General features: G+C 36.8%; 2 protein-coding genes across 8 annotated transcripts in view; one reads left to right on the top strand and one right to left on the bottom strand.

Annotated features, from left to right (window-relative positions):
• LOC149776592 (transmembrane protein 177-like) overlaps positions 1–10,387 on the bottom strand; it is a 37,632-nt gene extending 27,245 nt beyond the window's left edge. Inside the window, exon 1 of one of the 4 annotated variants that reach the window (XM_089941068.1) lies at positions 10,325–10,387. In XM_089941068.1, coding sequence (XP_089797194.1) covers positions 10,325–10,372 — 48 coding nt within the window. In that variant the 5' untranslated portion in view covers positions 10,373–10,387. Of the gene's footprint in view, positions 1–6,956; positions 7,087–9,018; positions 9,203–10,245 lie in introns of those variants that run through there. The other 3 variants (XM_089941071.1, XM_089941074.1, XM_089941075.1) reach the window with 3 other exon arrangements.
• Positions 10,382–26,794, top strand: part of LOC149776590 (uncharacterized) — a 130,782-nt gene continuing 114,369 nt past the window's right edge. For all 4 annotated transcript variants that reach the window (XM_089941062.1, XM_089941064.1, XM_089941061.1 and 1 more), the window contains exon 1: positions 10,382–10,728. In XM_089941062.1, coding sequence (XP_089797188.1) covers positions 10,579–10,728 — 150 coding nt within the window. In that variant the 5' untranslated portion in view covers positions 10,382–10,578. The remainder of the gene's footprint in view (positions 10,729–26,794) is intronic.

The raw sequence follows: 26,794 nt of genomic DNA, 5'->3' as shown, positions 1-26,794 counted from the left end.
AAATTTGACAAGCTATATATAACATAAGAATCAGCATTCACTCCTTAAAAGTAGAGATAGTGTTATTCCCAAAACCACAAAGAGAATAGTTACCAAATGAATTTATTGTAATGAAAATGACCGCTCATCAAAATATCCCTCTGGGAACCTAAACAAAAAGTTTGAGGTCAAGGTTTGGTCAACCAACAGAAGCTGACAGTCAAGAAGACAGCATGGAAGATGAAAAACATTTTATTTTATAATGCCCTTTCCAGTCTACAACTGGATTTTTATTTTCATAACAGAAAAATAAGCCTTGTTTCATGTCTGCCAGTTTAAATAACTACTTAAAATTTATTTGGATTTTATAAAATTGCAGTTTGCTCAGCTCACCATCATGAATGATATCTGCATCTATGACTGTAGATTTTCATATGAGCATCTAAAAATGTACATAAAAAATTACACCATTTATTTTACACACTAATTACTTTAACACCATTCATACTGACATTCACTGCAATACCACTCTTTTATAATAATAATAATAATAATGACTTTATTTAAGGTGGTTACAGTTAGCTAAGAACTAATCTACCTTGAGGCCCTCATACAAAAGGAATTAATTTATTTTAGCTTCATCTCTGAAGCCACTGGATATATTGGGTTTGGAAGAAGGAAATAAAGTGGGCATTTCTAATCTCAACTGGAATACTATTCCAGACCAGAGTTCCAGAATATTGGAAACTTTTTAAAAAGAATTCCTTATTTGGCTTCAGAATTTTATACTGTTTGGTAGACATGGATTGCAGGTGGGGAGTATTGTCACATAGTCTATACTGGAAAATTGATTGTAAATATTCTGGAGCACTATTATGGGATATCCTGTACATTAATTTGGCTTTTCTCAAACAATTCAGTCTTTAATAGGTACAATTTTCAACTTACCAGCTAAATTTTCCTTGCTTTCTTTCTGGATTGATATTAGTCCAAATGCTCTTTTTTGAAGATGATCCAGCTTTGCTATGTTTTTATCATTTGAATTACCCCATACTGTATTACAGTGGCCTAAATACAGTTGTATGTAACTGTTATAAAATAGTTTTCTGTGCCTTTAAGGGAGAAAATGTCTTATAAACAGAAGCCATTAACTTGAATTTACTTTTTTACTGATATGTTTGATATGTTCAGTCCATGATAGGTTATTATCAACCAAAACACCAAGTAGTCTATCATGACAGACCATTTGCAATTTTTTTATCCTTTGATGTCATAGTTCATCACTATCAAGATTTGTCCTTTTTTGCCGTGTTGAGATAAGCAATATTTTAGTTTTACCAGTATTTACCACCATGCCATTGCATGTGCACTAGTTCAGTTTGTTTAGGCCATTCTGTAAAGAAATTTCGAGTTCATGCTGTGTGTTTTGGATGTCTGACAATGCTGTGTCATCTGCATAGAGATCTGTAGATGATATTGAGTCCCTTAGTAAAAAGTGATAGACCATTAATAAATAATATCAATAGTAATGGACCTACAATTGTGCCTTGTGGTACTCCATATCTAACTGTTCCAGGTGTAGACAGAACATTATTTATATAAACATGTTGTGTTCTCTCACTTAAGCATAAGTAAACCATCTGTGTTTGTCATCACATTGGTAGATTTTCAGTTTCTTCAAAAGGATTTCATGGCCCACTATGTCAAAAGCTTTCCTGAAATCTACAAATACAGATCCTATTATTCTACCCTGGTCAAGTGCTTGAAGCCATTTATCAGTTAGGGAGATCAAGGCAGTCTCACATGAATGCTTCTGTCTAAAGCCTGATTGATTAGGGTGTAATAGCAAGTGTTTGGTTAAATATGACATTAATGAGTTATGGACATGTTTTTCAATCAATTTTGACAAGTCTGGTAGTATGAGATCGGCCCGTAGTTATCAGCATCATCCTTAGAACCAGATTTGTGAACAGGAGTTACTTTTGCAGTGTTCCATATTTTGGGGACAAATGAGGTTGCAATACTTAAATTGATTATGAATGTTATGCTATCTAAAATAGCTGAGGCAGAAGATTTAATGCTTCATGGACCAATCTGATTCAGTCCTGTAGCTTTCTTGGTAACAAGTTCACTGAGGCACTTTTTAACAAAGTTGTTTTGATGCTGGTGGAATAGAGAAACATACCTCCTTAGAGATGGACAGATTCTCAAACATGGTTGTTTGTTTACTTGCAAATTCTTCAGTGCTACCATGACCTGTTGAAAAGTTGGTAATTCTAGAAGCATGATTAGCTTCCATATCCAGCAGCTTCTGATCTTGATGGACTTGCCCTTATTTCTTGAGTTTCATCCCTATATCCCTAAATTAGATGACGTGCTTTTTGCAGGTACAGTACAACTCACATGATTTTTTTAAATCCACAAGTCACAGTGGGGGACTTACGTCCTTCCACTCATGTTTCTCTGGATAAATACCTACAAATCACTACTGCGCCTCAGCAAGCTCACTGATGGCAGCTCCACCATGGTGGGGCTGGTCTTTAGCAATGTCCTAAGCACCCTACTATATGGTACAGAATCTTGGAAAAAAAATGCAAACCATATGCCATAAATAAGAAGTGTTAGGTAAGAAGTGTTCCATAACAGATGCCTGTGTAGAATTCTCAACATATTTTGATCCACATCATCTCAAACACTGAACTGCATAGCAAGAATGAACCAAAGCTATCACCTAAGTAGTCCAGTTGTGATGATGAAGGTAGATTGGACATGTTTTCCGAATGCCACCCACATCCTTACACAGTTGCCCTCAGATGGACCCCAGATGGCCGACAAAAGAGAGACAGACCCAAAGAGACCTGGGGGAGGACAGTGGAGAACTAGACGAAGGAACAATAGTGGACCTAGGATCACCTGGAGAGATGCACATCAAACATCATGGTGGCAAGCTCTGGTTGCAGCCTTATGCATTACTCCATGCAAAGAGGATTAACTAATTTATCTATTTTATTTGGCATTATCATCATATATTGTCTTCATTAGAACTAAGAATTTTTATATTAACTAACATTTTTCAGAATCTAAAAGGAAGCAATCTGCTCCAGAAAGAGGTAATGATGTAAACAAATTTGTGCCTCTGTCTCTGAACCTCTTCAGAACATACTTGCATGGGCCACAAACAGTAAATCATGCCTATATTTTCCAGACCATGTCCACTTCAAAGTGGTCAACAAATGCAACTCCACGAGAAAGCATGGTGTGCATTGTTATTCTCCACATGACACCACAGCAACTCCATCTGGACTCACAGAGAAAAGGTGGATATTTTTCTTAATCCTCTTCATCCCTACTGTGATGCCTAGGGGTTCTGAAAAATTGTATGAGCTGTACTGCAAGTATTTTTTCTTCTACTTGGAACAAAAATATTTTTACACGTTAGCAAAAACACAAGCCACAAACTGACACTAAATTGAAATATACAATAGTTTAAAGAAAATTAGAAGATGCAGATGATGTCTGTTTATCTGTGGCATGTGACAGCTCTGTTTTAAAAAACAGACACTTCCACAAGTCCAGGACCAACATGGTAGATTACATGTAAACTTTTCACTCTTTTATTAGCCTGTATAGAAGGAGTAATATTGTTGATCTATGTGGCATACTGATGGTGTTGAAATCATCTGTGCATTTAACAAATTCTGTAATTTTCGCAACATTTCAAGATGCTCACATAGAAATTCACTTAACTGAAGATGCAGCGTTCTCCCCAAAGCCTTTCACCATATGGTTACTCAGGAGGTGCAAACACTGTCAACCTGCTGGCATTTCAAATCAAACAGTTGTTTCTTTAGTAACATGGCTGCCAGTCTACATGGGCAAAGCCTATGTTTTCTGGCAACTGAATTGATGTGGACACAATCTCTGATAATCTGAATAATTTCATAAATTACAACTCATTAAACACATGAATGCAAGAGTTCCTCCTTTTTAATTGTTCCTTCTTTTTTTAGAAATATTGGATGCAGATGATTTTTACTGAAATGGACTTTTATAGCATTTGCATTCCCTTCTGTTTGTAAACCCCTATGTATTTTAAAAACAAAAGGTATTAAGTATATTAAAAAATCTACCAAATTTAGTTATTCCATTCATCAATTTATAATTTCTAACCTGACTGTTGCCTGAAGGTCACAAACACTATCAACTTGCAAATATTGGATGCAGATAACATGGTGTTTACTAAATGAACTGTTCTAGATAGCTGAAAATGTTGGTGACCAGTCTGCTTGTTTATATCGAGAGCTTCCATTTGGTTTGAGAACTGCTCCAGTGGCCTAGTGGTTAGAGCATCCACCTCGGATGCGGGAGGTCATGTGTTCGATCCCCGGCCAAGTCATACCAAAGGCTTACAAAAATGGTACTAACAGCTGCTTTGCTTGGTGCTCAACATTAAGAGGTTAGTGTTAGGACTGGTCGGCCTGGTGTCAGGATAATGTGACTGGGTGGGACATCATGCTACATGTCTGTGGCATGATGCCCCAGTGCTAGACATCACTATAAACTGCCACACTGCAGACATCGTAGCGATATGACTGAAATGTTTTTAAAATTATGTTAAAAATCCAAATCACATCACATCCATTTGCTTTGAAATGCCAACAAGCTGACACTGTTAGATACCCCTTGGAGTCAATCAGGTTTGAAGGAGATGATTAATGGTTCTTTTTTTTCATTTTTCTTTTATATCCTTGATGCTTTTAAAATTGATGTGTGGTTATGTTTGATTTTAGAGGGTACAAACAAATGGGAACTTCCCAGGGAAGTTGTGCGAATGTTATAGAAGGGAATAGTCGAAAACTCACTCCATGGAGAACTCGCCTTGGGAGAACTCACCCCCATGTAGGAAGTTGCACAATGAAGGTCTGAGAAATCGCCATATTATGGCTGGAGACATAACACCAAAGATCAAAGATACTAATTTGGGTATGTCGCCCCACTGTGGTTACTGCTTTATTATATCGACTCTGAAATTATTCTATTACCTAATTGAGATTATAATTCACACTTAAATTTTTATATAATTCCCCCCCCCCCTTTCTGGTAGCAACTGTTTACTGTATATGTTGGATCATTATTACCTGTCACCACCATGGAATCAGTTTGCTCTTGCTGATACTGTTCAGTACCGTCACCATTACCATCTGTGTGGTGTCCATGATCATAAAAAATTCAGTGCAGCCCCATTTGTTACATCATGTATCAAACTATTTTATAGCTTCCTAATTTCCTTCGTAAATTTTTTCTCCATTCATCAAAAACAGACCCTTCATTGTAACTATTTATTTTAAATGAACCCCATTAATTTCAATGCAATTTAATCTTTGCCTATAAGTTTAGTAAGATCTAAATTATATCACCGAATAACTGTTTTTAATAGAAACAAACCTGGGTAAGAATAAATGAAATATGTGGGGATTATCTGAAGGCTCCACTCCACCTGTTTGCCCAACTGATGTGCAACAATACCCCCCCATCAACTATGTCAAATACTTAGTAAGGTGTAAAAGATGGAGAACGCCCTAATTAACTTTTATTCAGAATTAACTGAAATAAAATACTACAATGCTTAAGGTCTGAAATGTGCTATTTTCATCAGAACGTTGTGTTCAAAGTTAAGTAATACTAATTCTGGACATATGGAATACTACCCCTATATTTTCACGACTCAAGATATATCAGCCTATTTTGTGTATGTTTTTGAAAAGATGTAATGTTTATGCATCAGAAACAATGAAAATGAATATATTACTTTAGACTCAGTCTGTCAGCATTTTAAATGAGTAACTAGGTCAGGTTTATAGTTATTTTTAGAAAATTCAATGTGTGTGTGTGATTTGGATTTTTAATGTAGCTTTGACAATTTTTCAGTCATATCGCTACAATGTCTGCAGTGTGGCAGTTTATAGTGATGTCTAGCATTGAGGCATCATACCACAGACATGTAGCATGTCCCACCCAGTCACATTATCCTGACACCAGACTGACCAGTCCTAACACTAACCTCTTAATGCTGAGTGCCAAGCGAGGCAGCTGTTAGTACCATTAGAAACAATGCCACTAAATGGCAAGAGATACTAAGCACACTAAATCAGTTTTAAAACAAAACTGGAAAACTTCAACATTTTATAAATTTATATGTTATTAAGTTGAAAAGAAACAACAATGAATAATATATAGTGTGTTTACAATGTCTCATTTATGACAAAAATTAAATTACTGCAAAATGTGAAACAGAATATACATACAGAAATTTCTTGACAATCTCGCTTGAGCAACAAGTTGACTAGCAGACAATAAAATAGGTCTGGGACAATTTGTAAAATTCGTAACTTGGATTATGATGCAGTACTGTTCTTAGGTAAACATTCCTATCTTTTAAATAATATATTTATCTGGATGACTGTAAGTGATAAATATTAAATAGGTTTTTCTGGGTTACAAGCTCAAGACAGTTGTGGGGTGGTGCAACAAGATAACTGGGTGGGATTTCGGATTCACAAAAGAATGCTTTTGATGGTGATACAAATACATTGTTTAATGACGAATGAGAAAAGAATTATAATTAATATGTGTGTATAATATCCAAATATTGGATCAATTAACATAATCCGCAAGAACTAAAATAATGACCTTACACAGTACAAGGACAAAGGGTGAATGATGCACAGTGATTAATACTGTTGTATTATACTCATAGAGTAAAAATGTATTCACTCAAATAGTGAAAATGATGAAAATAAAGGGACAGATGTACAAAATATCTTTACAGTCTCCAAAACACACTGGGTATTACAAACCACAAAGATTAGCCCACGGCAAAAAGATTACACGTATGGAGTTACACACTCCGTCACCAGCATACTTGATTAACAGTCACACTGGTCAATCAATCACACTGGTCATCAATGCCCTATCACCTGCTACTCAACCAGTAACGCTGTTTACTCAGCTCTGTGACAGCTATGGTTCAGCTTTACAGCTGCTATGGTCAACTTCTATGGTTAGCTCTGCAGCTGGTACCACATTGACTCCGATCACTCTGGTCAGCTGAAAATACATCTAACACCATGTACTATACATGACATGGGCATGTATGACAAAACCTAATTACGTTACATATGGTAAGCTACACCAAATACATTATCAGCACAATAATTACAAAACAATACACAAGTTCAGAAGTGAACCTAACTGTGCCCGACAAGAATCATACGGTACTAAACGTTTCTTTCAAATGCAACTGTATATATTGTAATATAAATCTCTTGCAAAGTCACAAACAAGAATAGAAAATATATGCATGATACTATGAAAGCCAAAGCTACATAGAAAATATACAATAACAAAAATGGTGGTACAACAGTTATATCTTATATACAAGAAATTAATAACTCACATACCTCTACAGCTGAAGATGTGCAAGACTTTAAAGTAGACCGCTCACTGAAAGACGTTCCGTAATGTAAAGATTTTGACCTACGGTGAGGTATTTATACACAGACAATGCCGCAATACATCGTCTGTGCACTGGAAATATTCGGTTCTTCCCATCAGAAGCATTTTGCACGTGTGGCATAGGATGAAACGAATTCACTATTTCGAAATCTTTGTACAATAGCAGCAATTAAAGGCAAAGAGGTCAGGTATAAACCACCATTTCACATATTACTTAATTGGCTGACAATAGCTAGCAAGATGTGTTTGAATGCTGCAGTGGGTGAGCCCACTGTGCTAACTTGCATAGGTGGGACCATGAAGTGGAACATTCCATTATAGGTAAATCAAAGAGACGCTAGATGTGTGTAGAAGAACTAAAGTTATTATATATCATTGCCTTGAATGAGGATGTTTAAAGCCTCATAAGTCTGTGAATGGCAGCAATGTTTCTTTCAAGTAGGATTTTACTGCATATATAGGATGCAAAGCATGCATGATCATTTCAGTTGTCAGAATAGTGTTAAAGTGTAATTCATTTTTCAAGCCAATTTAGGAAGCAATTAGAAATCAGGAAAGAAAAACAAAAATAAATTTTAGAACTATTGTTTGATGAGTTTTACTTTGTGAAGCAAACCAGTGAAAAAAAGAAAATGAAAGATGAGGGGCTATTAATTCTTTTCACATACTGCAAACAACTCATCGACGTACATCAACTCAGTTCTTACCGCTCAGAATTCAGACGTTTGAACACCAGGACCATCCAGTCTCTAGTGAGTATAGTGATGTACACTAACGATACCTGCATTACCCTCAAACCCCTAAGAACCCTATTGAATTTATATTCGAACTGTAGTTATTGCAACGCTGTGCGACAATATTAAAAAAGGGAACATTTTGGGCATGTGGAAAATGGAGTCCTGGCTTGTGAAATTTCAGTCAGGGCTTGTGAGTTCATTTAAGTCACCATACTGGGACCTGTGTCTAAAAAAAATTCTTTGAGCAATATATATATATATATATATATATATATATATATATATATATATATATATACACACACAGACACAAACAATCTTCGCTGACTTCTCCAATCACCCTGGGTCCACTTCTCCAGACATATACGGGAGTTCTCCATGCAGTGAGTTCTCCATAGGCCAACGAAACTTGAAAACAGGTCCATTTCTTTTGTGAAAATTTTAATTTATTATAGAAAAGACAGAGTAAGTAAAGTCAAACTAAAACAATATGACTTTACTTTGTAGAAAAGCATCATTACTGGTTGCCAGTTGTGTGAGATATTCCTGTAAATTTGACTTTCTTATGATGTTAGTCGACATCAAAACACGTAGCCCTACAATGTAAGACATAGCATGTTATTTTTGTTTTAGTACTATGTCTTACTACCCAAATAACAGGCTTGTATAGCATGTTCTGATGTTGGTTGACATTGGAATGAGTAGTCAAAGTTTCAGGAATATTTCACACACTTGGCAGCCCATATTAAGACTCTTCCACAAATTGAAATGTAATTAATATACTTACTGTGCTCTTTTTATCCTTGTGGAATCAAAGTCTGAGAGAAGCAAATGGATGCATTTTCATGTTCCATTGACATATATTTGAATTTGTTGAAATGTGACAGTAGTCGAGGTATGCTGGACTTAGTCCTACATGTAAGACCTGATGCTGATATTTATGTTTTGGGTGTCAGGGTCTTACTGCCTAACTAACAGCGCTGTGTAGTGTGTTTTGATGTCGACTAACATTGTAATGAAAGTCAAATTTTCAGGAATATCTCACACAACTGGTAACTAAAATAACGGCGCTTTTCTACAAAGTAAGGTAATAATGTTTTAGTCAGACTTTACTTACTCTGATCTCTTTTCTCTAATAAATTCAAATTCTCACAAAAGAAATGTACCTGTTTTCAAGTTTTGTTGGCCTACATTTCAGTTGAGTGGAAAGCGATACAAGCTGGGAATGCCAAAATCGGGTTAAGTGGAAATATTATTCTTTAATGAAATGAATAAAAATATAATATGCCTATTGGAACTGTAAAACAATGTTTCAGTTCGTTCAAGAAACATATCCGCCACATGAACCTACTTAAACATACTTCGGCATACCTCGACTACCGTCGCATTGCAACAAATTCAAACATATGTCAATGGAACATGAAAAGGCGTCCATATGCTAATGTCACATTTTCATTCCGCCAGGACAAGGACAGCACAGTAAGTATATTAATTACACATAAATTAGTGGAAGAGTGTCGATATATGCTACCAGATGTGTGAGATATTCCTGAAACTTTGACTACTCATTCCGATGTCAACGACATCGGAACACACTATATAAGGCCGTTATTTGGATAGTAAGACATAGCACCTAAACAAAATCAACATGTGCTATGTCTTACATGTAGGACTAGAAGTGTCTGCCTGTTAACATCCAAAGCTTCCGTTTCGTTTGAAATGACAACAAGTTTACAGTGTTAAGCCCCCCCACACACACACACACCGGTGTCAATCGTGTCAGACAATTTGAATTGATGAATGAATGTTAATTTTTTTTTTAAATTGATCTACAGTACCATGATGTTTTCGTTTTCAAATCGGTACAAAGCATAAGAAGTGCGAATAATATTGTTGCAAAATCTGGTACGTCATTACCCACTTCCTGTGCGCACCCTACAAGTACATTTTATATGCACACCATTACTCTACTTTATTTAATAAACTGATAACTGAAAGTGTTCCCCAAATTCACCTTGCTGTTTCAAGGGCGCAGACATATTGACGTGAAAAGGAGGCTATAGACTGTGACTAAATGCAATAAAATGACGCACAGAACTATATTTTAGAACCAAGCCTGCTTCCGGATTCCCATCGTCCATTTTGTGGGGAAAATTTTCGGACAACTTCGTTGTTTTCCGTCAACCCCCTGTAAATAATTGGCCGTCAGAACAAGAAGCAAAACTGGTTGTGAAATTCATGATGTCAGAAACAATTTACATGTTTCTCCGGCAGATGCACTGCAGAGTGAAGGATATATTGTGATATTAACATGTTTTGTCTTCTTATTCGATGAAGCTTGGCAGGAATGTCACGGTTTTTTCGGTTTTTAAGCCGACGAAGAACAGGAAGGGGGATAAAGACCGAACATGATGGGCCAGCACCCGCGAAGAAGAAAAATGTGATCACTTGCACAGTAATTTTGCTGGATGGAACTGATTACACAGTAGATTTAAAAGTAAGCTACGCAATATATTTTTCATTTTGGTTTCAGACATTAAGTAGTTTAATGATTGTTGTAGGCATCATGCGATATTTCATATTGGAAGTGGAAGTAGGGGTTGGGGTGGGGAAGGGTCTAGTCCCACAATGTAAGACATCGAACTAGTCCTACATGTAAGACCTCGACGCTGATATTTATGTTTTGGGCGTCAGGGTCTTACTTCCTAAGTAACGGCGCTGTGTAGCGTGTTTTGATGTCGACTAACATCGTAACGATAGTAAAGAAATCTCACACAACTGGCAACTAAAATAACGACGCTTTTCTACAAAGTAAAGTCATGATGTTTTAGCCAGACTTTACTTATTCTGATGTCTTTTCTCTAATAAATTCAAATTCTAACGAAAGAAATCTACTTGTTTTCAAGTTTCGTTGGTCTACATTTCAATTTACTGGAAAGTGATGAAATACAGGAATGCCGAAATCGGGTTAAGCTGAAATATTGTTCTGTAATGAAACAAACAAAAATATATTATGCGTATTGGAACTGTATGCAATGTTTCTTTTTGTTAAAGAAACATATCCCCCACATGAACCTCCCTTGACTATCGTTGCATTTCAACAAATTCAGATGTATGTCAACGGAACATGGAAATGCATCCATTTGCTTGTCTCAGATTTTGATTCAACCAGGATAAATACAGCACAGTAAGTATATTAATTACATATCAATTTGTGGAAGAGTTAATATGGGCTGCCAAGTTTGTAAGATATTCCTGAAACTTTGACTACTCGTTCCGATATCACCTGACATCAGAACATGCTATTCAAGGCTGTTAATTGGATAGTAAGACATAAGACATAACATTATAACAAAATTAACGTGTTTTGTCTTACATTGTAGGACTAGACAATAACCTTGAGATTTGTTTTGGGGGTTGAGGTCTTACTGCAGATATAACAGAGCTGTGTAGCGTTTTCAGACATTGATTCACATCGGAATGATAATTCAATTTTTCAGGTATATTGGAATGATAATTCAATTTTTCAGGTATATTGGACACACTTTGCAGTCCATATAGATGCTTTTCTATGAATTCAGGTCGAACATTTTTGGTCGGGAATACCGAAATCAGTTAAAAGGATGAAGAAAATCTTTAACGAAATGTTGCTATCTAAATGCTTTCTTCGATATTAATATATTTTTATTTGTTTTTTTAAAGAAACATACTTCAACTCAATCCGATTTTGACATTCTTGACATCTAGTCCTACATTATAAGCCCTTGAACCTGATATTTATATTTTGGGTGTCGACATCTTACTGTTCTAAAAACACACTACACAGCCCCGTTATTTAGAAAGTAAGACCTTGTTGCCCACAACATAAATATAAGGGTCACAGGCTTACACTGTAGGACTGTCTGTTTTCAGGCAACTGAAACGTAGGCCAAGAAAACTTGAGAACACGTCCATTTACTTGTGTGAACATTTGAATTTATTACAAAAAACATCAGAGTAAGTAAATTCTGACTAAAACATTTAATTTTTAGAAAAGCATCAATATGGGCTGCAAATTGCAAGATATTCCTGAAAATTTGATGTTTTGTTATGATGTTAGTCGACATCAAAACATGCTACACAAGCGCCCTTACTTAGGTAGTAAAAGCTCAGCCCTAAAACAGATATCGAGGTCGATGTCTTACATTGTAGGACACGGGAAGGTGCTGGATATAGGTAAAATGAACACTGTGAATATTACTGTACAATAACGATATAGCATGCATGGAACAAGAACACCTGGCATTTAATTCCCATATCATTATTTATAATGGATGATTTTTTAAACCTTAATTTATTATAAATATAACTGAAATCTCCATTACCAGACATAAACGTTAAATATGTTAACACAAAGTCAACAAGAGTGGACTACATTTCTACATATTTCACTGTCATAATTTAAAAACTATTTTAATTGGGGGTATTCAGACTGATTTTAATTCTTCATATACTTCAGCGTGCTCTTGTGAATATTGTACAACTTGTTAATTTGAAATTATCACTTTCTTCTTTATTCTTTATGCAGTCATCAAGTTTAAGGCCTTATTTTGCAGTACTGGCTGTATTATATACATAAAAATAGTATTATAAATATATTATGGAGGGTGTTTTATTCAGAAATTTCAAAATTCTAATGGAGATTAATTAGGTAAAGTGATTGTCCTAATTGGCATCTGAATATGCTTTTGAAAGATCGAGTAATTTATGAAATCAAATGAAGTGTAGTCTTGTAAGGGGTGTAGTAAACAATAGCTCTTGGCATCATGAGAAGCATACCCATTGACACCTGTCACTCTCAGTGGTCACAGTTACTAAGAATTTGACATGTATCTTTTAGTAAACTCTGTTCCAGTAGGGGGGGTTGGCATCATAGTAGGAAAATATATGACACTTTTGAAAATTATAGTTTCATTTTTTTTTCATTTGTTATAGCACCAATTTCTCATTCAAAACAATAATTACACAGCATTATAGCGATTAATATCCACAAATCATGTTTTATAAATAATGGCAGCTCTTTCCTTACTGACCAACTTATTAGAAATGTAACTGATAAAAAAATTACATAATTTTGCCTCTAGTATTTAGAACCATCATTATTGCCAAGAAAGTCTCATAAAATTGATCCCTGTCTAAATCAGCTAGCTTTCACTAACATGGCATCAATAAAAGACATTGTTGCCTGCTTGACTATCACACAGAATTTTTCCCTTGCGCTGTTGCTGTTAGCAGGGATTTAATGATGTCATGATTTCCAGACCAAAAATTGCCCTCTGGAAACATGAGCCTGTTTCAAATATAATATCCCAGTGTTAGTGAAAAACAAAGAAAAAATAAAATTTATAATCCTGTTATGTTTAACGTTTGTTTTCTTTTTATCTTCGTTGGTACCTTAGAACTAAATGCTGATTTTATATATATATATATATATATATATATATATATATATATATATATATATATATATATATCAGTGCTTGATTTTAACACAAATGTGTTTGTAGCCAGAAGGACTAGTATATTGAGAAAGTTACTAGTCCTGCCAAATCTTTACTAGTCCTGTTCGCAAAACAATGTCACAATGTGAGTTTACTGATTCAGTTTTAAAGTTCAAACAACCCACAACAAAACTGGATGTTTTCTGTGTGTTTTTGCATATTGCATACACCAAATGCACCACATAACGTTCCTTTCCTTGTCATAATTCAGCCATTCCCTGTCTTTTGTCAGTTTCTTCTGAAATTTTCCATTACACGTTTCCCTATCATAAGAATTATTATAAGAATTATTCCTCGTCATTCTCATTCAACTTTAGCTTTTTTTTCAGTGTCTGAACACCTTTTATCCAATGCCATATTTTGCCCATCTTATAAGGGGGAATTGTGCCTTGTTTTGGAATACGAGATGTTCTAGTATAGCTGATGCGAATTATTTAAAGCAAGAAAAGGAATGGCACAGTGTCCTTTATATAAGAATGTCAGAGCAAGAAACACGTCCTTGCCCCCCCCCCCCCCCCCATTAAATGGCCTCGCCCTAACAAAGACTTAACTTCAGCAGTTGTTCTGCATGATCAAAGCAGTGGCTCTTGGAAACACTGTTATAACATATTAGCATCAGAAGATAGTGTTAGTTTCAGCTTGGAAAAGGTGTGTTCCCATCAAACAAAGCCATCTGACACTCGGCACATTGTATTTAACAATTCCATTTACAGCAGCATAAGTCTTAAGTTTGGTAATTGTTCCTAATTATCAAACCTCACTGTATTGTTGAAATTAATAATAAGGTGGAAATTTTTCTAATCTTATATGCCCATGATGAAAGATTTTAATTCCCAACAAATGTACGGCATTCTGCTTGGATATCTCCACGTGTATTCAGTTATTTGTTCATTCTTGTAAGGGAAAAATATAATAACTTCTTATCATCATAGAAAAAGTAGTTGTATGGAAAGGATGTGTCAGTAACATGATTGTAATAAATTGATCTAATTCTTATAATTATTTTGATGGAAATGTAAAATTGGTAGTTTCCTATTTGTAACTGTTGGAGCGTGTGGGTAGGGGGCTACAAACAAAAAAAGAAACTTAAACAAAAAACGTGCAAACTAATTTCTTTGAATAGCTTTTGCAGTGTTTTTTTGTGTGGTATACCACTTTGCTGTTTGTTAATGTGGTCGAGTGAATAAAGTGTGATATCACGTCATTTTTTCATTTAATTCGTTATCAGATTAATTAGGATTAATTACCAAACTTCCATTGTTAATGACGGGATCATAATTTGCGCTGTTAAGTGAAGTGCACAAAATCGGATGGATTCTTATTATAGAAATGCACCTTTCCGAGGCAGAAATTGACTTCATCTTCTCATGCTAATATTTTATGACTGTGTTTACAATGGCCACTGCTTTGATTCTACAGAACATCTCCTAAGTCAAGTCTTTATTAGGGAATGGCGTAAACATATGCTGACTATTGATAACCGAAACTTACTAGCCCATCGGACTATTAACATTATGAAAGTTACTAGTTCGACAGGAAATCTGCTAGCCTAGGGCTAGCAAACTACCGCTAATTTTGAGCCTTGTATATATATATATATATATACATATATATATATATATATATATATATATATATATATATATATATATATATATATATATATATATATATATATGATGTAGAAAAGAGAATGTAAAAATGAATATATAAAAGAACAAAGACATACATTAATGCACATAGACAAGTGGATACGTAGAAAAGGGTTTGTAAATAGTGGGAGTTTTAAGTGAGAGAGAGAAAGAAAAATTAAAGCAATAAAGTAAGATAAATAAAATGTGTCCTATTGCATTGGTTTTAAAATCAGGGTGTCAGGTTTGTAAATATTTGACTTGCAGACTTTTAAGCCTGAATTGAGAACATGTGTTTCTATGGTTTAATTATTTTCTATGCAGTAATTACATAGTGGTTTATCATTATGGACTTGTGTCTTTTATTTCCAAACATGCCTGTCAAATGAATAAGTTATATATTAATAATTGACACTTCATGACAATAAAATCGGTGACATGCATCAAAACAGTCTTTGACATTTTTGATTGTTTAGAATTGATAAACTAATAGGTACCTTTAATGTGTCTAAAGACACAGATTTAAAGGTGGTGAATCCCAGATACATATAAATATTACAGTTAAAGTTTAACTGAGAAGATAAAATTGAAATATTTATTCCTTATTTGTCAAAACTTGATTTAAATGGTAAATATTCACATTATCATGTCTGCGCCAGAAAATGTGAGGCTGATCTTGATATTGACTAAATCATCCAATTATGTATTATATATACAGGTTGATCAAGAGACTGGTCAATTATTATATATACAGGTAGATCAAGAGACTGGTCAGTTATGTACTTAGTGTAGGGTTTTAACGCCATTTTTCAGCACATGATAGGCTATACATGATGGCCAGTATTAATGGTGGAGGAAGAACCCGGGAAAAGCCCGGAAAGAACCACTGACCCACGAGAAGCTACTGGCAAGCTTTCTCACATACCCACATTGGCTGAATTTGAGACTCAAACCCACGGAGACAGAGGTGAGATGGCAGTGATCCGTAACAACAAAAACCTCCAGGGGTTAATGTCTTAAAGCCGCAATGCTGCCATTATGTTCAAAATGCTGCGTGTGCCAAATCATCTAAATGTTACCAAATCTTTAAAGATATTGGTCTTAAACATCACTGGGTTACATTAAAACCAGATAATATCAATGTTTCATCATGTCATGAGCCATGTAATTTCCTCCTCAAATTAATCTGATTTGATCAGCAACATTCGGGGGGTGAATTGCAATGCAGTGTTGGATTGTCTTCAGCCCTGTTTATCCGTCATTGTAAATTTCAGCACCACAGCTGATAAGTAATATTCACTTAGTCTTATTTTAATCAAATGCATGTTTTTTCTTCTCAGATCTGCTTAAAAAAGCATGCATGCCTCTCTTCATTCTCTCTTAATTCAGTCTATGTGTCATGTGTGAATGTTGTTATTATTAGTCACTAGCAGAATTTGTCAAATATATCGCATTACTACTTTTGGAGAACTCTGGAAAAAGATTCAGAATATGAGTGACTTTATCGATTGAATTAACAGGTGGTACCTCGTAATTCTGAATTGAATATTTGAATGTCCTTTAAACCTAACATGTTGATTATTTCAAACAATGGTTTATGGCAGATAGCTTTTTTAAAAAATTTCCTTCCTTCCTTCCAAACTTGAGTTAGTTTGGAAAAATGGTGAAATTTATGATACACGGCAGATTAGGGCTTTAAGTACTCTGGAGTTAAAAATGAATTGTTCTACAAAATGAATAGTTCTACTCATATTGAAGAGATATCACAAATCAGGCACATAAAAATCCAATAAAATCAAACTTAAGTTAGATTGGAAGATTGGTGAAATTTATGAAAAAGATTGGCATTGGGGCTAAATGTTGTGAAACTGCTGGTTCCAACGTTAAAGTTACCTTTTTTTTACATTGTGACAAATCTGGTTTACATCAAATCAGGATTTCACGAATGACCTGGATGACATTGAAGCATTACTAACTTACTGCATTGAGTGGCAAAAGACGTGATAGTAAAGATTGGTAAAAAGCATGATAAAAAAAGTTCAAAATTTCAATACACATATTTTATTTTATTGCTAAATATGGAATGGGGTACAGTTGTATTGCAAAACCATTCATGGGGTACAGTTGTATTGCAAAACTATTCACAAACATTATTATTTAAATCATGGTACAATACTAAATATGGAATGGGGTATAGTTGTATTGCAAAACCATTCACAAACATTATCATTTAAATCATGGTACAATACTAAATATGGAATGGGGTACAGTTGTATTGCAAAACCATTAACAAACATTATCATTTAAATCATGGTACAAACATAATTTGGCGTTTAGAATCATTCTCTTTCCTTTTACTCCAATTTCCTCACTGTTGCAGAATATTCACCTTATCTGTTACTTAATCTTTCCTGTGTCAAATATTTCAGTAAGAACTCTTCAACTCTACCATTGTCATTGAAATAAGTTCAACCTTTTCTTCAAAGTAAGAGTTTTCCTTGTTCATGATGACATGCTAAAGTTTTGTGATGATTCATTCTTTTGTTGCTGCTTTTAATGCAATTTAATCATGCAAATTAAACCTTCATAGAGTAGACGAAATGCTTTGTGATTCTGCAGTTTTCACCTGGCATGCTGTTTTGTTTAAGGTTCATTTGTCATTGTGTGTGAATCTACACAATCATGATTAAGCCAGTGTTGATGGTATAATGATCATGACAATTACATCCAGTCATAATCTTCAAACTCTGCAGCTGTGTGAAGCCCAGATTCAATCACAGTGATATAATATTAATGATAGTGGTACACGTTATATTGTACTTTAGACAACACTTCTCTTAGTGACAAAAACCTGACCTTGGGGAACAGATATTGGTTGATATTAATCAGATTACTGTTTGAATTAAATATTGGTTTTGAGGGGTACATTTGGCAAATTTGCCCTAAAATGGCCACATGGTGCATCAGAAGGGTGGCTGCCCACGAAAGGTACTTTTGGTGCAGGGAAAACTAGCCATGTAGAGCAGGATTCATAAAAAGGGTGTGAAGGCAAACACTGATACATGGCAGCTAGTGTATTTTGTGGAGGAAGAACCCAGAAACAACCACAGACCCATCTGATCAGTACATGTATCCTGATTACAAGCAGATCTCCACTGATCTGACAGTGAGCACCTAGGGGTCATGTTCAGGTGACCTTTGAGTTGGCCAATGGAAATGCAGCTTTCATATGTTTGAAAGTGAATCAAATCATTGATGCTTTTCAGCCATACTGCTCAATTTCCCAAACACTAATGTGTAAGACGCATTTGATGGGCTGATAAAATTAGTGATTATGGTAATAACATAGTTCACCAGAACATAAAACCTAAGCAGCGGAGGTCTGATTTTAATCAGATTGGACCCATGGGAAGATCATTCTAATCATCATTGGCGGCTTACTATCAGGAGACCATACGAGTAGCGCCCTTGGAGTGTCATCTGTCTCAGGGGTTTTGGCATCGTCTGCTGTGGCTGTGCAGGCCTATATTTGAGTGACAGTCCCTACTGCAGTTGGTGCAGATATACTGGGTAGTTGGGGTTGCTGCCACACTCACATTTCTCTGCAGCCCGCTGGCTTCTCCTCACATTAGCAACTGCTATGCCCTTGTTGACCCTAAGTTTCCAGGTGCCTTGGTCCTCGGCCTGCATTTCCCAGCCATTGGGTGAAATAACGCATGCCTTCATTTCCCTCTTGCACATAGCCTTGAATGGAGTAAGGGGCAGCCAACTCTTCTGGTGCCAGTAGCCAGCTGTCCATATAGGATGTCCTTTGGCAGCCTCCCATCCTCCATGTGTCGGACGTGTCCCAGCCATTGAAGGTGGTGTTTGTTCAGCAGGGAGTACATGTTGGGGATACTTCCACACTGCAGGATCTCGCTTTGTTGGGTGTGGTCTTGCCAGCTGATTTTCAGGATGCATTTTACGCACTGTATATGGAAGTAGTTGAGCCAGTACTCTTGCCTCATGTAGGTGATCCAGTTCTCACTTCCATATAGGAGGGTGCTGAGAATGCAGGCCTGGGAGACTTGAATCTTGGTGTGCCCTGTCAGCGCAATTTCCCACACTGTCTTCGTTAGTCGGGCCATGGCATATTGTAAGATGTATTTGATGGGCTGATAAAATTAGCGATTATGGTAATAACATAGATCAACAGAACATGACCCCTAAGCAGCGGAGATCTGATTGGACCCATGGGAAGATACTGGTAAGGTATCTCTCATTTACATGAGATGAGATCAGATGTTATTGATCTGTAAAGGCAAACACCTTACAATACTCATCCACCCAGGTATGGTCCTGACTGAATTGAGTGCAGCCCAAACTTACTGAATAAAGTAAGCTTATTGCCAAAAATGCATAAGATGATCAGTTTTAATTTAATAGCAGAAATAGCTTACCCATGGCTAATGTTTAGCTTTCTTTTTTGTGCTGAAAAACGTAATGTCTGTTTGATGTGCATACATCCTCCCTTAGAGTGAAGAATTGTCAGTATGATGCAATTCCTCATGCAGCTTGTTGGTCCCTGCTATGTTATGTACAAACAAGCACAGCTAGCTCATCTTTCTCAAGGATGTTGATGTGCCAAACACCATGAATTGTTGCAGGGTTTTTTTCTAACCGCAATTGTGACCTGGCCTTGCAATCATTATATGTAATTGTGTTACATTATCCGTTCATTTTTATTCACAAATATTTATGTGGTAACCTTTTCCCACCAGTTTTGGTTCCTCCAGGAACTTGAGGTTACTTTGTGTCCACTCGCAGGAATTGGATATCTTACTATCATTTTATATCTACTTACTGATAAGTCATTTATGCAAGGAATAATGACAGCATGCTGACTAGATGCTTCATACTCTTCAGTTTAGATTGAGTTTGCAGGAACCAGGTCCTATACAGTATCTATACTAGATATTTAATTCAGCACATTCAATTTTGTTCACGTTGTTATTGAATGTCTGTATATATACTTCATTTTCTCAATAAAATTCTATAAAACACAGAGAACTCTTTCTTCTACAGAAAAAACTGGTCACTTTATGCTACGGTTTGCTATGTCTATAGAGATCACAGTGGTGAACTACGTACACGGTACATATAAACAATGTGAGTTCTATATGTGACCTTATAAATATTCTAATTTTTTTTACTATATTAAGGAATAATGTCAACATAGTCTGTGGGAAGGTGTGGCCACAATAAATCTTCCTTAGACACTCATCCACACTATTAAATGTTGCAAATGTGCAAGGAAAAATCATTTACATTTTGTAAATCATGGTTAGCAGAAGGCTGGAATATTGATGACTCCAGATGCACTTATCAGAGAAAGAAGAAACTTCATTCTCCTTCTCCATTAGAATTTTCTGGCTTTTCTGTTAATGGAAGAAGGTGTCTTTTGACTGGAATACCTCTCCCAGCATGTTGTTACATCCCATTAAGGAAATTCAGCAACCATGTAGCAGCATGTCACTGCCTCCCATTGAGGAGGAGATGCACTGCTACCACCCTGTCAGAGGTGGTGTGTCACACCTTCCCACTGGGAGGGAACATCAACACACCTTCTTTAGTGTACATAAGTTGACAAGCCTATCTTCTGATCATCACATGGGGTTAGGTTTCAGACAGAGTTCCTCCCTTTCCATCCTCTACCACCTCATTATGAACATTGAAAGTCCAACCAGTGGGCTCAGACTAGGATGGGGATCTAATCGGTATAGCCCCTTTCCTATTATTCCAATGAATCCCTATGGGATGTGGGGCCTTCCACTCTAGTGGCCTTGGTCACGTATGCCCCCTTGGGCTTTTGCATCATAACAGAGGCAATGCTGCAGCTCATGTCCCACCATCACCTCATCATTTGGTGGAGACTATTCAGAAGGCTAGGGGCATCACTTCTTCCAGGACTGACAGACATTCTTATCTCTCTACAGCTCTTGCTACAACTTCAACCCCTACTCACCATGTGTCCGTACAGCGTTCCTATACCTTCTTCACCTCCTAGGGATTTAGTGATTCATACACACTCTCCAGCTCAGAGTTTCCTCGATGATGCTATCTCCATCGTATTAGACTCTAATGAGTTTGATATGGAGGAATCACAAGTGATGCCTGCTCATACACCTGTTCTTCATCTTTGTTAGATATGGAAGAGGAGGTATGGTCTTTTGACAAGGCAGTAAATGAAGTCTATCATTTTTACCTGCTGCACAGTCCAAAAAGATCCTTTCCAGTCTGGAAAAAATCTTGAAGATTCAACCTCATCCAGGCCTCATTCTCCTTCCTCATTCTTCTATGATTGAGGAAATTGCTGAGAGGTTTTCGAAAGGCCAAAATGTTAATCGACAGTGTAAAGGGTGGACTGTTCCCTCCTTAGTTGTGCAACCCTTATTCTCTTCTGCCAGCTATCGGGTACATTCTCCAAAGTGGCCCATGAAACCTCCCCAACTTGATGCCAGTGCGGCCAAGGTGGCTTATTTCAAATGGAGCCTGGGCACGCATTCCTGTTAGGGACATTGAAACTATTGAAACTATAGAACAGAAGGTCTGACTGCTTGTCACCATAGCTTCTCATGCTGATCTCTTCTCAGCTGCTTTGTTTAGGGAAGCATCCTTGAACAGAGCAGCATTTCAACGCATGCTGGAAGCTGTGGCCAAGACATCTCTGCACTTTCTGTTTCCATGGCTTTATTGGCAGAACTTTACATCTGCCATGATATTGCCTTGGACTCTCAAGGGCACTGCTTGATCCTTAGGGCTGCTCCTCTTGAAGCAGAGAGTCTGGAGGCCTCATCCATTCTGTGTTATCAACATAGATCCTTCACATCCACTCCTGGCCCATCGCAATTGTCCAGGACGCGTGTCGATGTGAATCGCCCTCAAGGGCCATCTGTTAAGTTCTTGAAGCAGACACAGTCTGAGTCCAATATGCAACATCAAAATGAGCCTCCTCCTTTTACAGGCATTACTGTAGGTGCTTGCCTAGACCTTTTTCCCTGGTCTAGCATCACAGATGACAGTTGGGTCGTTCTTATATTGAACCAGGGGTACCGACTCCAGTTTCGGGAACTACCTTCTGTATCCAGGACCCCCATCTTTCTTCACCAATCCAATCTGGTGAAACTGAGGGAGGAAGTGCACATCCTCTTACAAAAAGGGGTAGCCAAAATGGTAATGAACAATCAGTCAACTGCCTTCTATTCCCATATCTTCTTAGTCACCAAGAAAAGTGTGTTTTACATTCTAGATGGAGACCATCTCCTCAATCTGGAATGTGCTTCAACTGGGCAGTCTCCATCAACCTTCAGGATGCCTATCTAACACATCCCCATATTTCCTCCTCCCCACAAATACCTCCGGTTATGCTTAGAGCAGGAAGTTTTTCAATTTCTGGTCCTACCATTCAGAATTTCTTCCACACCTGATTTTACCTGAATAATGGGAAGTAGTGGCAGGATATGGCTGGTTACTGGGGATACCAATTCTCCCTGGATGATCCACAATTTTAAATTTAGTCCTTTCGTCATGATTTGTGCCACTGTTGGTCCATGATAACTTAGTTGGGCCTTTTGCTCAACCTCGATAAATTGGAACTCACTCCATCGCAAAACTTTATGTGGGAATGAACTTCCTCACAAACCAGAACTTTCAGTTCCAGTGAATTGGATAGAATCCTAGCCTTGTTAGAGATGCTGAAAGCACTAAATCTTTGCAACTCTACCTGTCCCTTCTGTAATCCTTGAATGCCGCAGCTGACTTGGTGCTATTAGGACATCTCCTTGTGCAACCTCTACAGTTTCTCCTTCTCTCACGTAGAAAACTTTACAAAGATTCTCTGTCAACAGTGATCTTTCTGGGACCAACATTTCATCACAATTTACAGTGGTGGATGAATCAGGACAGATTCATGATTGGAGTCCCCATGCATGCACCCAAACTCTTCTCCTATCCTATCTGCTTGCCGATGCATCAGGTTCCAGTTGGGGCACTCACTCAGAACCAGAGGGTATAATTCTGCAGGGATATTGGACCCCATCTGAATCATCCCTTTACATAATCAACCTAGAGATGAAGGCTGTACACGTAGCATTGCAAGGGTGCATCAGGGGAGTAAGGAGTCGATGTGTCATGGTCTCCTCTGACAACACCTCCGTTGTAGTTTATATCTGATGTCAAGGAGGCACACATGCCCCTTCTGTGTGTGAGAGTCTGGAACCTCCAGCGCTGGCCACCTCAGAGAACATAACACTCAGAGATCGGCAGATTATGGGCAAAAAGACTGTTTTGGAAAACAGTCTTTCCAGTACTGGCAGAGCCATCCTCACAGAATGGACTCTTCACCACTCTGTTACAGTCCCTGTTCCTGCAGTGGGGATGGCCCCTATTGGATGTATTTGCAACCGGGCTTAACAACAGACTCCCATTTTACATTTCTCCTGTTACGAAGCGAGGAGCTTGAGCAGTGGCTATTGTCAAATGCCCTCCTCACCCTGCTCTGATGTCCGTATGTAACAGCCATCTATGAAAACGATGAGCTAGCTGTCTTGTTTTGCACATAACAGCAGGGACCAACGAGCTGCATGAGGAATTGCATCATACTGACAATTCTTCACTCTAAGGGATGATGTATGCACATCAAAATGATGGTACATTTTTTTTAGCACGAAAAAGAAAGCTAAACAATAGCCATGGGTAAGTATTGCATGATTAAAATTAGTCCCCCCCCCCCCCCCCCCCCCCCCCGGCCAAGCTACATATTTGGCACAAATCATGATCAGTTTTAAATATGGCACAAATTAAGAGCACATGGTCATGATTATTGACATAATATGTGAACAAGAAATGATGACATCATCAGCAAAATCACTGCTGTATTTATTTCCAAAGTAGTTTATTGGGAGAAAAACCTGGATTCAAACATCTAAAGTAAATTTTATAGAGGGGAGTGGTTTCATGAGGAATTTATTTATTTATGGCTTTATTAATTACAGGAATCTATATTCACTATTCTAGCTATGTATACTTTGAATTCTTTGTTGTTGAGGGAGGCTGTAGCACTGTTTTCTCAATTTCCAATGAAACTGAAATGCTGTTAACAGTGACATGAACAGTGGACAAAGTGTTGATAAACCTTGTGAATAATTACCTATGTGAAATGTCATTTAAAGGGTAATAGCCAAGGTATCAGAATACTTGATTCGTGTATTATTTAAAGGATCTCGCTAGGATTTCAGTAGTTGGATTCCAGAACTATTCTGAAAAATCTGAAGTTCCAGTTTAAAATCTTGGAGTCTTCGTCCCGAAATTGGATTAATGTGAAAGGTTATTTACAATTAACTTTTTCAGTGTTGTTGTATAAGTATAAAGTGTACTGCGCAAAAGTTAGCAATGTATTGGTCGATTGTCAGCATTATTCTTGAATCCAAATAATAAACTGCAATTAACTGAAATGCACAAAGTGGGGTCAAGTTAAATGAGACATGAATTTGAAGGTGTCGGCTTTTGAACAATGGGCTCACAGTGATAGGTTTGCTTCAAAAGTTAGAATTGACCCACCCTTTCCCCAAACCAGACTTAACATTTTATGTATTTGTATTATACAATGAATCTTTATTAATATTGATGGTAAAACACAATGACATACCATTTAAAGAACACAACAAATGATACGTTACAAAGAACAACATAAGATTATTGTTTTTTGAATACAATACATTCCTTGAATTTCCTGTTTAATTGTCAGTCATCTGAAATAAATGACAGCCATCCAAAACATAACATTTATTAAATCATGGTTAAATAATGCAGCTGTGGCAAGCCGTCTATTTTTGCGGTGTTTATAGACGTTTACAATTATGCAGGGAGTCACATGTCATTATTAGTTAATTAAGCATACAAACAACTCCTTTTTACCTCCCTATACACTGTACAATGAGGATACAGAGCCTACATGAGCTATGTGCCTCAGCGATTAAGATTAAAATAGATCCAAAAATACAGAAACAAACAGACTGACATTGAAGATAACAATCACTCCAGTATGAACAGATACATGTATTTTCAAAATTAGTTTGATTTCGAGTTTTAATAATTTTGGAGAATTGACATTTGAGGAAGAATAAATAAATATCATCAGTACATGTACTTTAAGTTGATGTAGTATAGACCATAATTTTTCTGTTCATGAAAGATAATTGAAGCCCTTCTGAAAATTTTAAACATTTTTGTTTTCAAGTTACCATCCAATCCCTTCTACTTTGGCCCATTTAACATAGGTTTTATTTTTTTATGGAATACCCTGTAATAAAAGAAAATGAACAAGCAAGAAGTGTATTAATGTGATCTACCAATACATTTTTTATTATGCCTTCACATTTGTAAGACTTAAGCAGTTACACAGAAACGGCATAGTTTGGGTTACTGCCTGTTTATGTTTGGAAAATCAGTTACCAATAACATGATGTATTTTGGGTAAGAAGCTAGCGAATGGTCACTAATTTTTGAGATTGTAAATGGGTTATTGATGGCAAATAATTGACTTGAAGTGTGTTTTGCAAAATTTGTTCATGTATGGTACCCCCATTCTGATTTTGTATGTATCAACAAGGAACATGCATACTTTTGCACAAATTTCAGTGTAGAAGAGACCCTACGTTGGTTGTTTTGTTTGGTGATTAAAGAAACATCAGCACAAGTAGGCTATTTAGAAATGCAGTTTTGGAATAAACTGCCTTGCCCAAAAATACTGTTGTGGTCTGGAATTTAACAAATTTCTTTCTAACCAGAAGGGTAAAGATTTAGAAAGTTACCAGCTCAATCTTTGCTAGTACTTCCCCAGAAGGGGCCCCGAGTGGCATAGTGGTCTAAAGCGCTCACCGTTACAGATCACTGCTATCTCGCCTCAGTCTGCGTGGGTTCGAGTCTCAAGCTTGGCCAATGTGGGTATGTAAGATAGCTTGTCGGTAGTTTCTCGTTGGATGGTGGTTCTTTCCGGGATTTCCCTGGTGTTCTCCACCATTTATACAACAACTTCCCCGGAACAATGTACTTCTGCAAAACATATAAAAATTGACTAGTCTTTTGTTAGCGGGCTTCTGTTATTTTTGAGACCTGGTTTGGTAGTCACCTCGTGCTGGTCTGATATAGGGATATGAACTCATGCTGTCATAGCTGCAAGTGCAGCATGCTTACCACTATACCACCACAGTTTCTGCTTAATGCAATATCTGGGTTTTATCAGCAATCAACACACAGGGTTCTGGTAAAGTCAAACACACCAAAACCCATCCCGAGAAAAGGGTGAATAAAAACTAAATACATTAATAAATAAAAAGTACTTACATATTTTGCA

The sequence above is a fragment of the Sinohyriopsis cumingii genome, chromosome 18 (assembly GCF_028554795.1).
Source record: "Sinohyriopsis cumingii isolate HCF-2022 chromosome 18, ASM2855479v2, whole genome shotgun sequence".
Taxonomy (NCBI): domain Eukaryota; kingdom Metazoa; phylum Mollusca; class Bivalvia; order Unionida; family Unionidae; genus Sinohyriopsis; species Sinohyriopsis cumingii.
The sequence above is the reverse complement of the archived record's forward strand: the minus strand, read 5'-3'. Positions and strand labels throughout refer to the sequence as shown.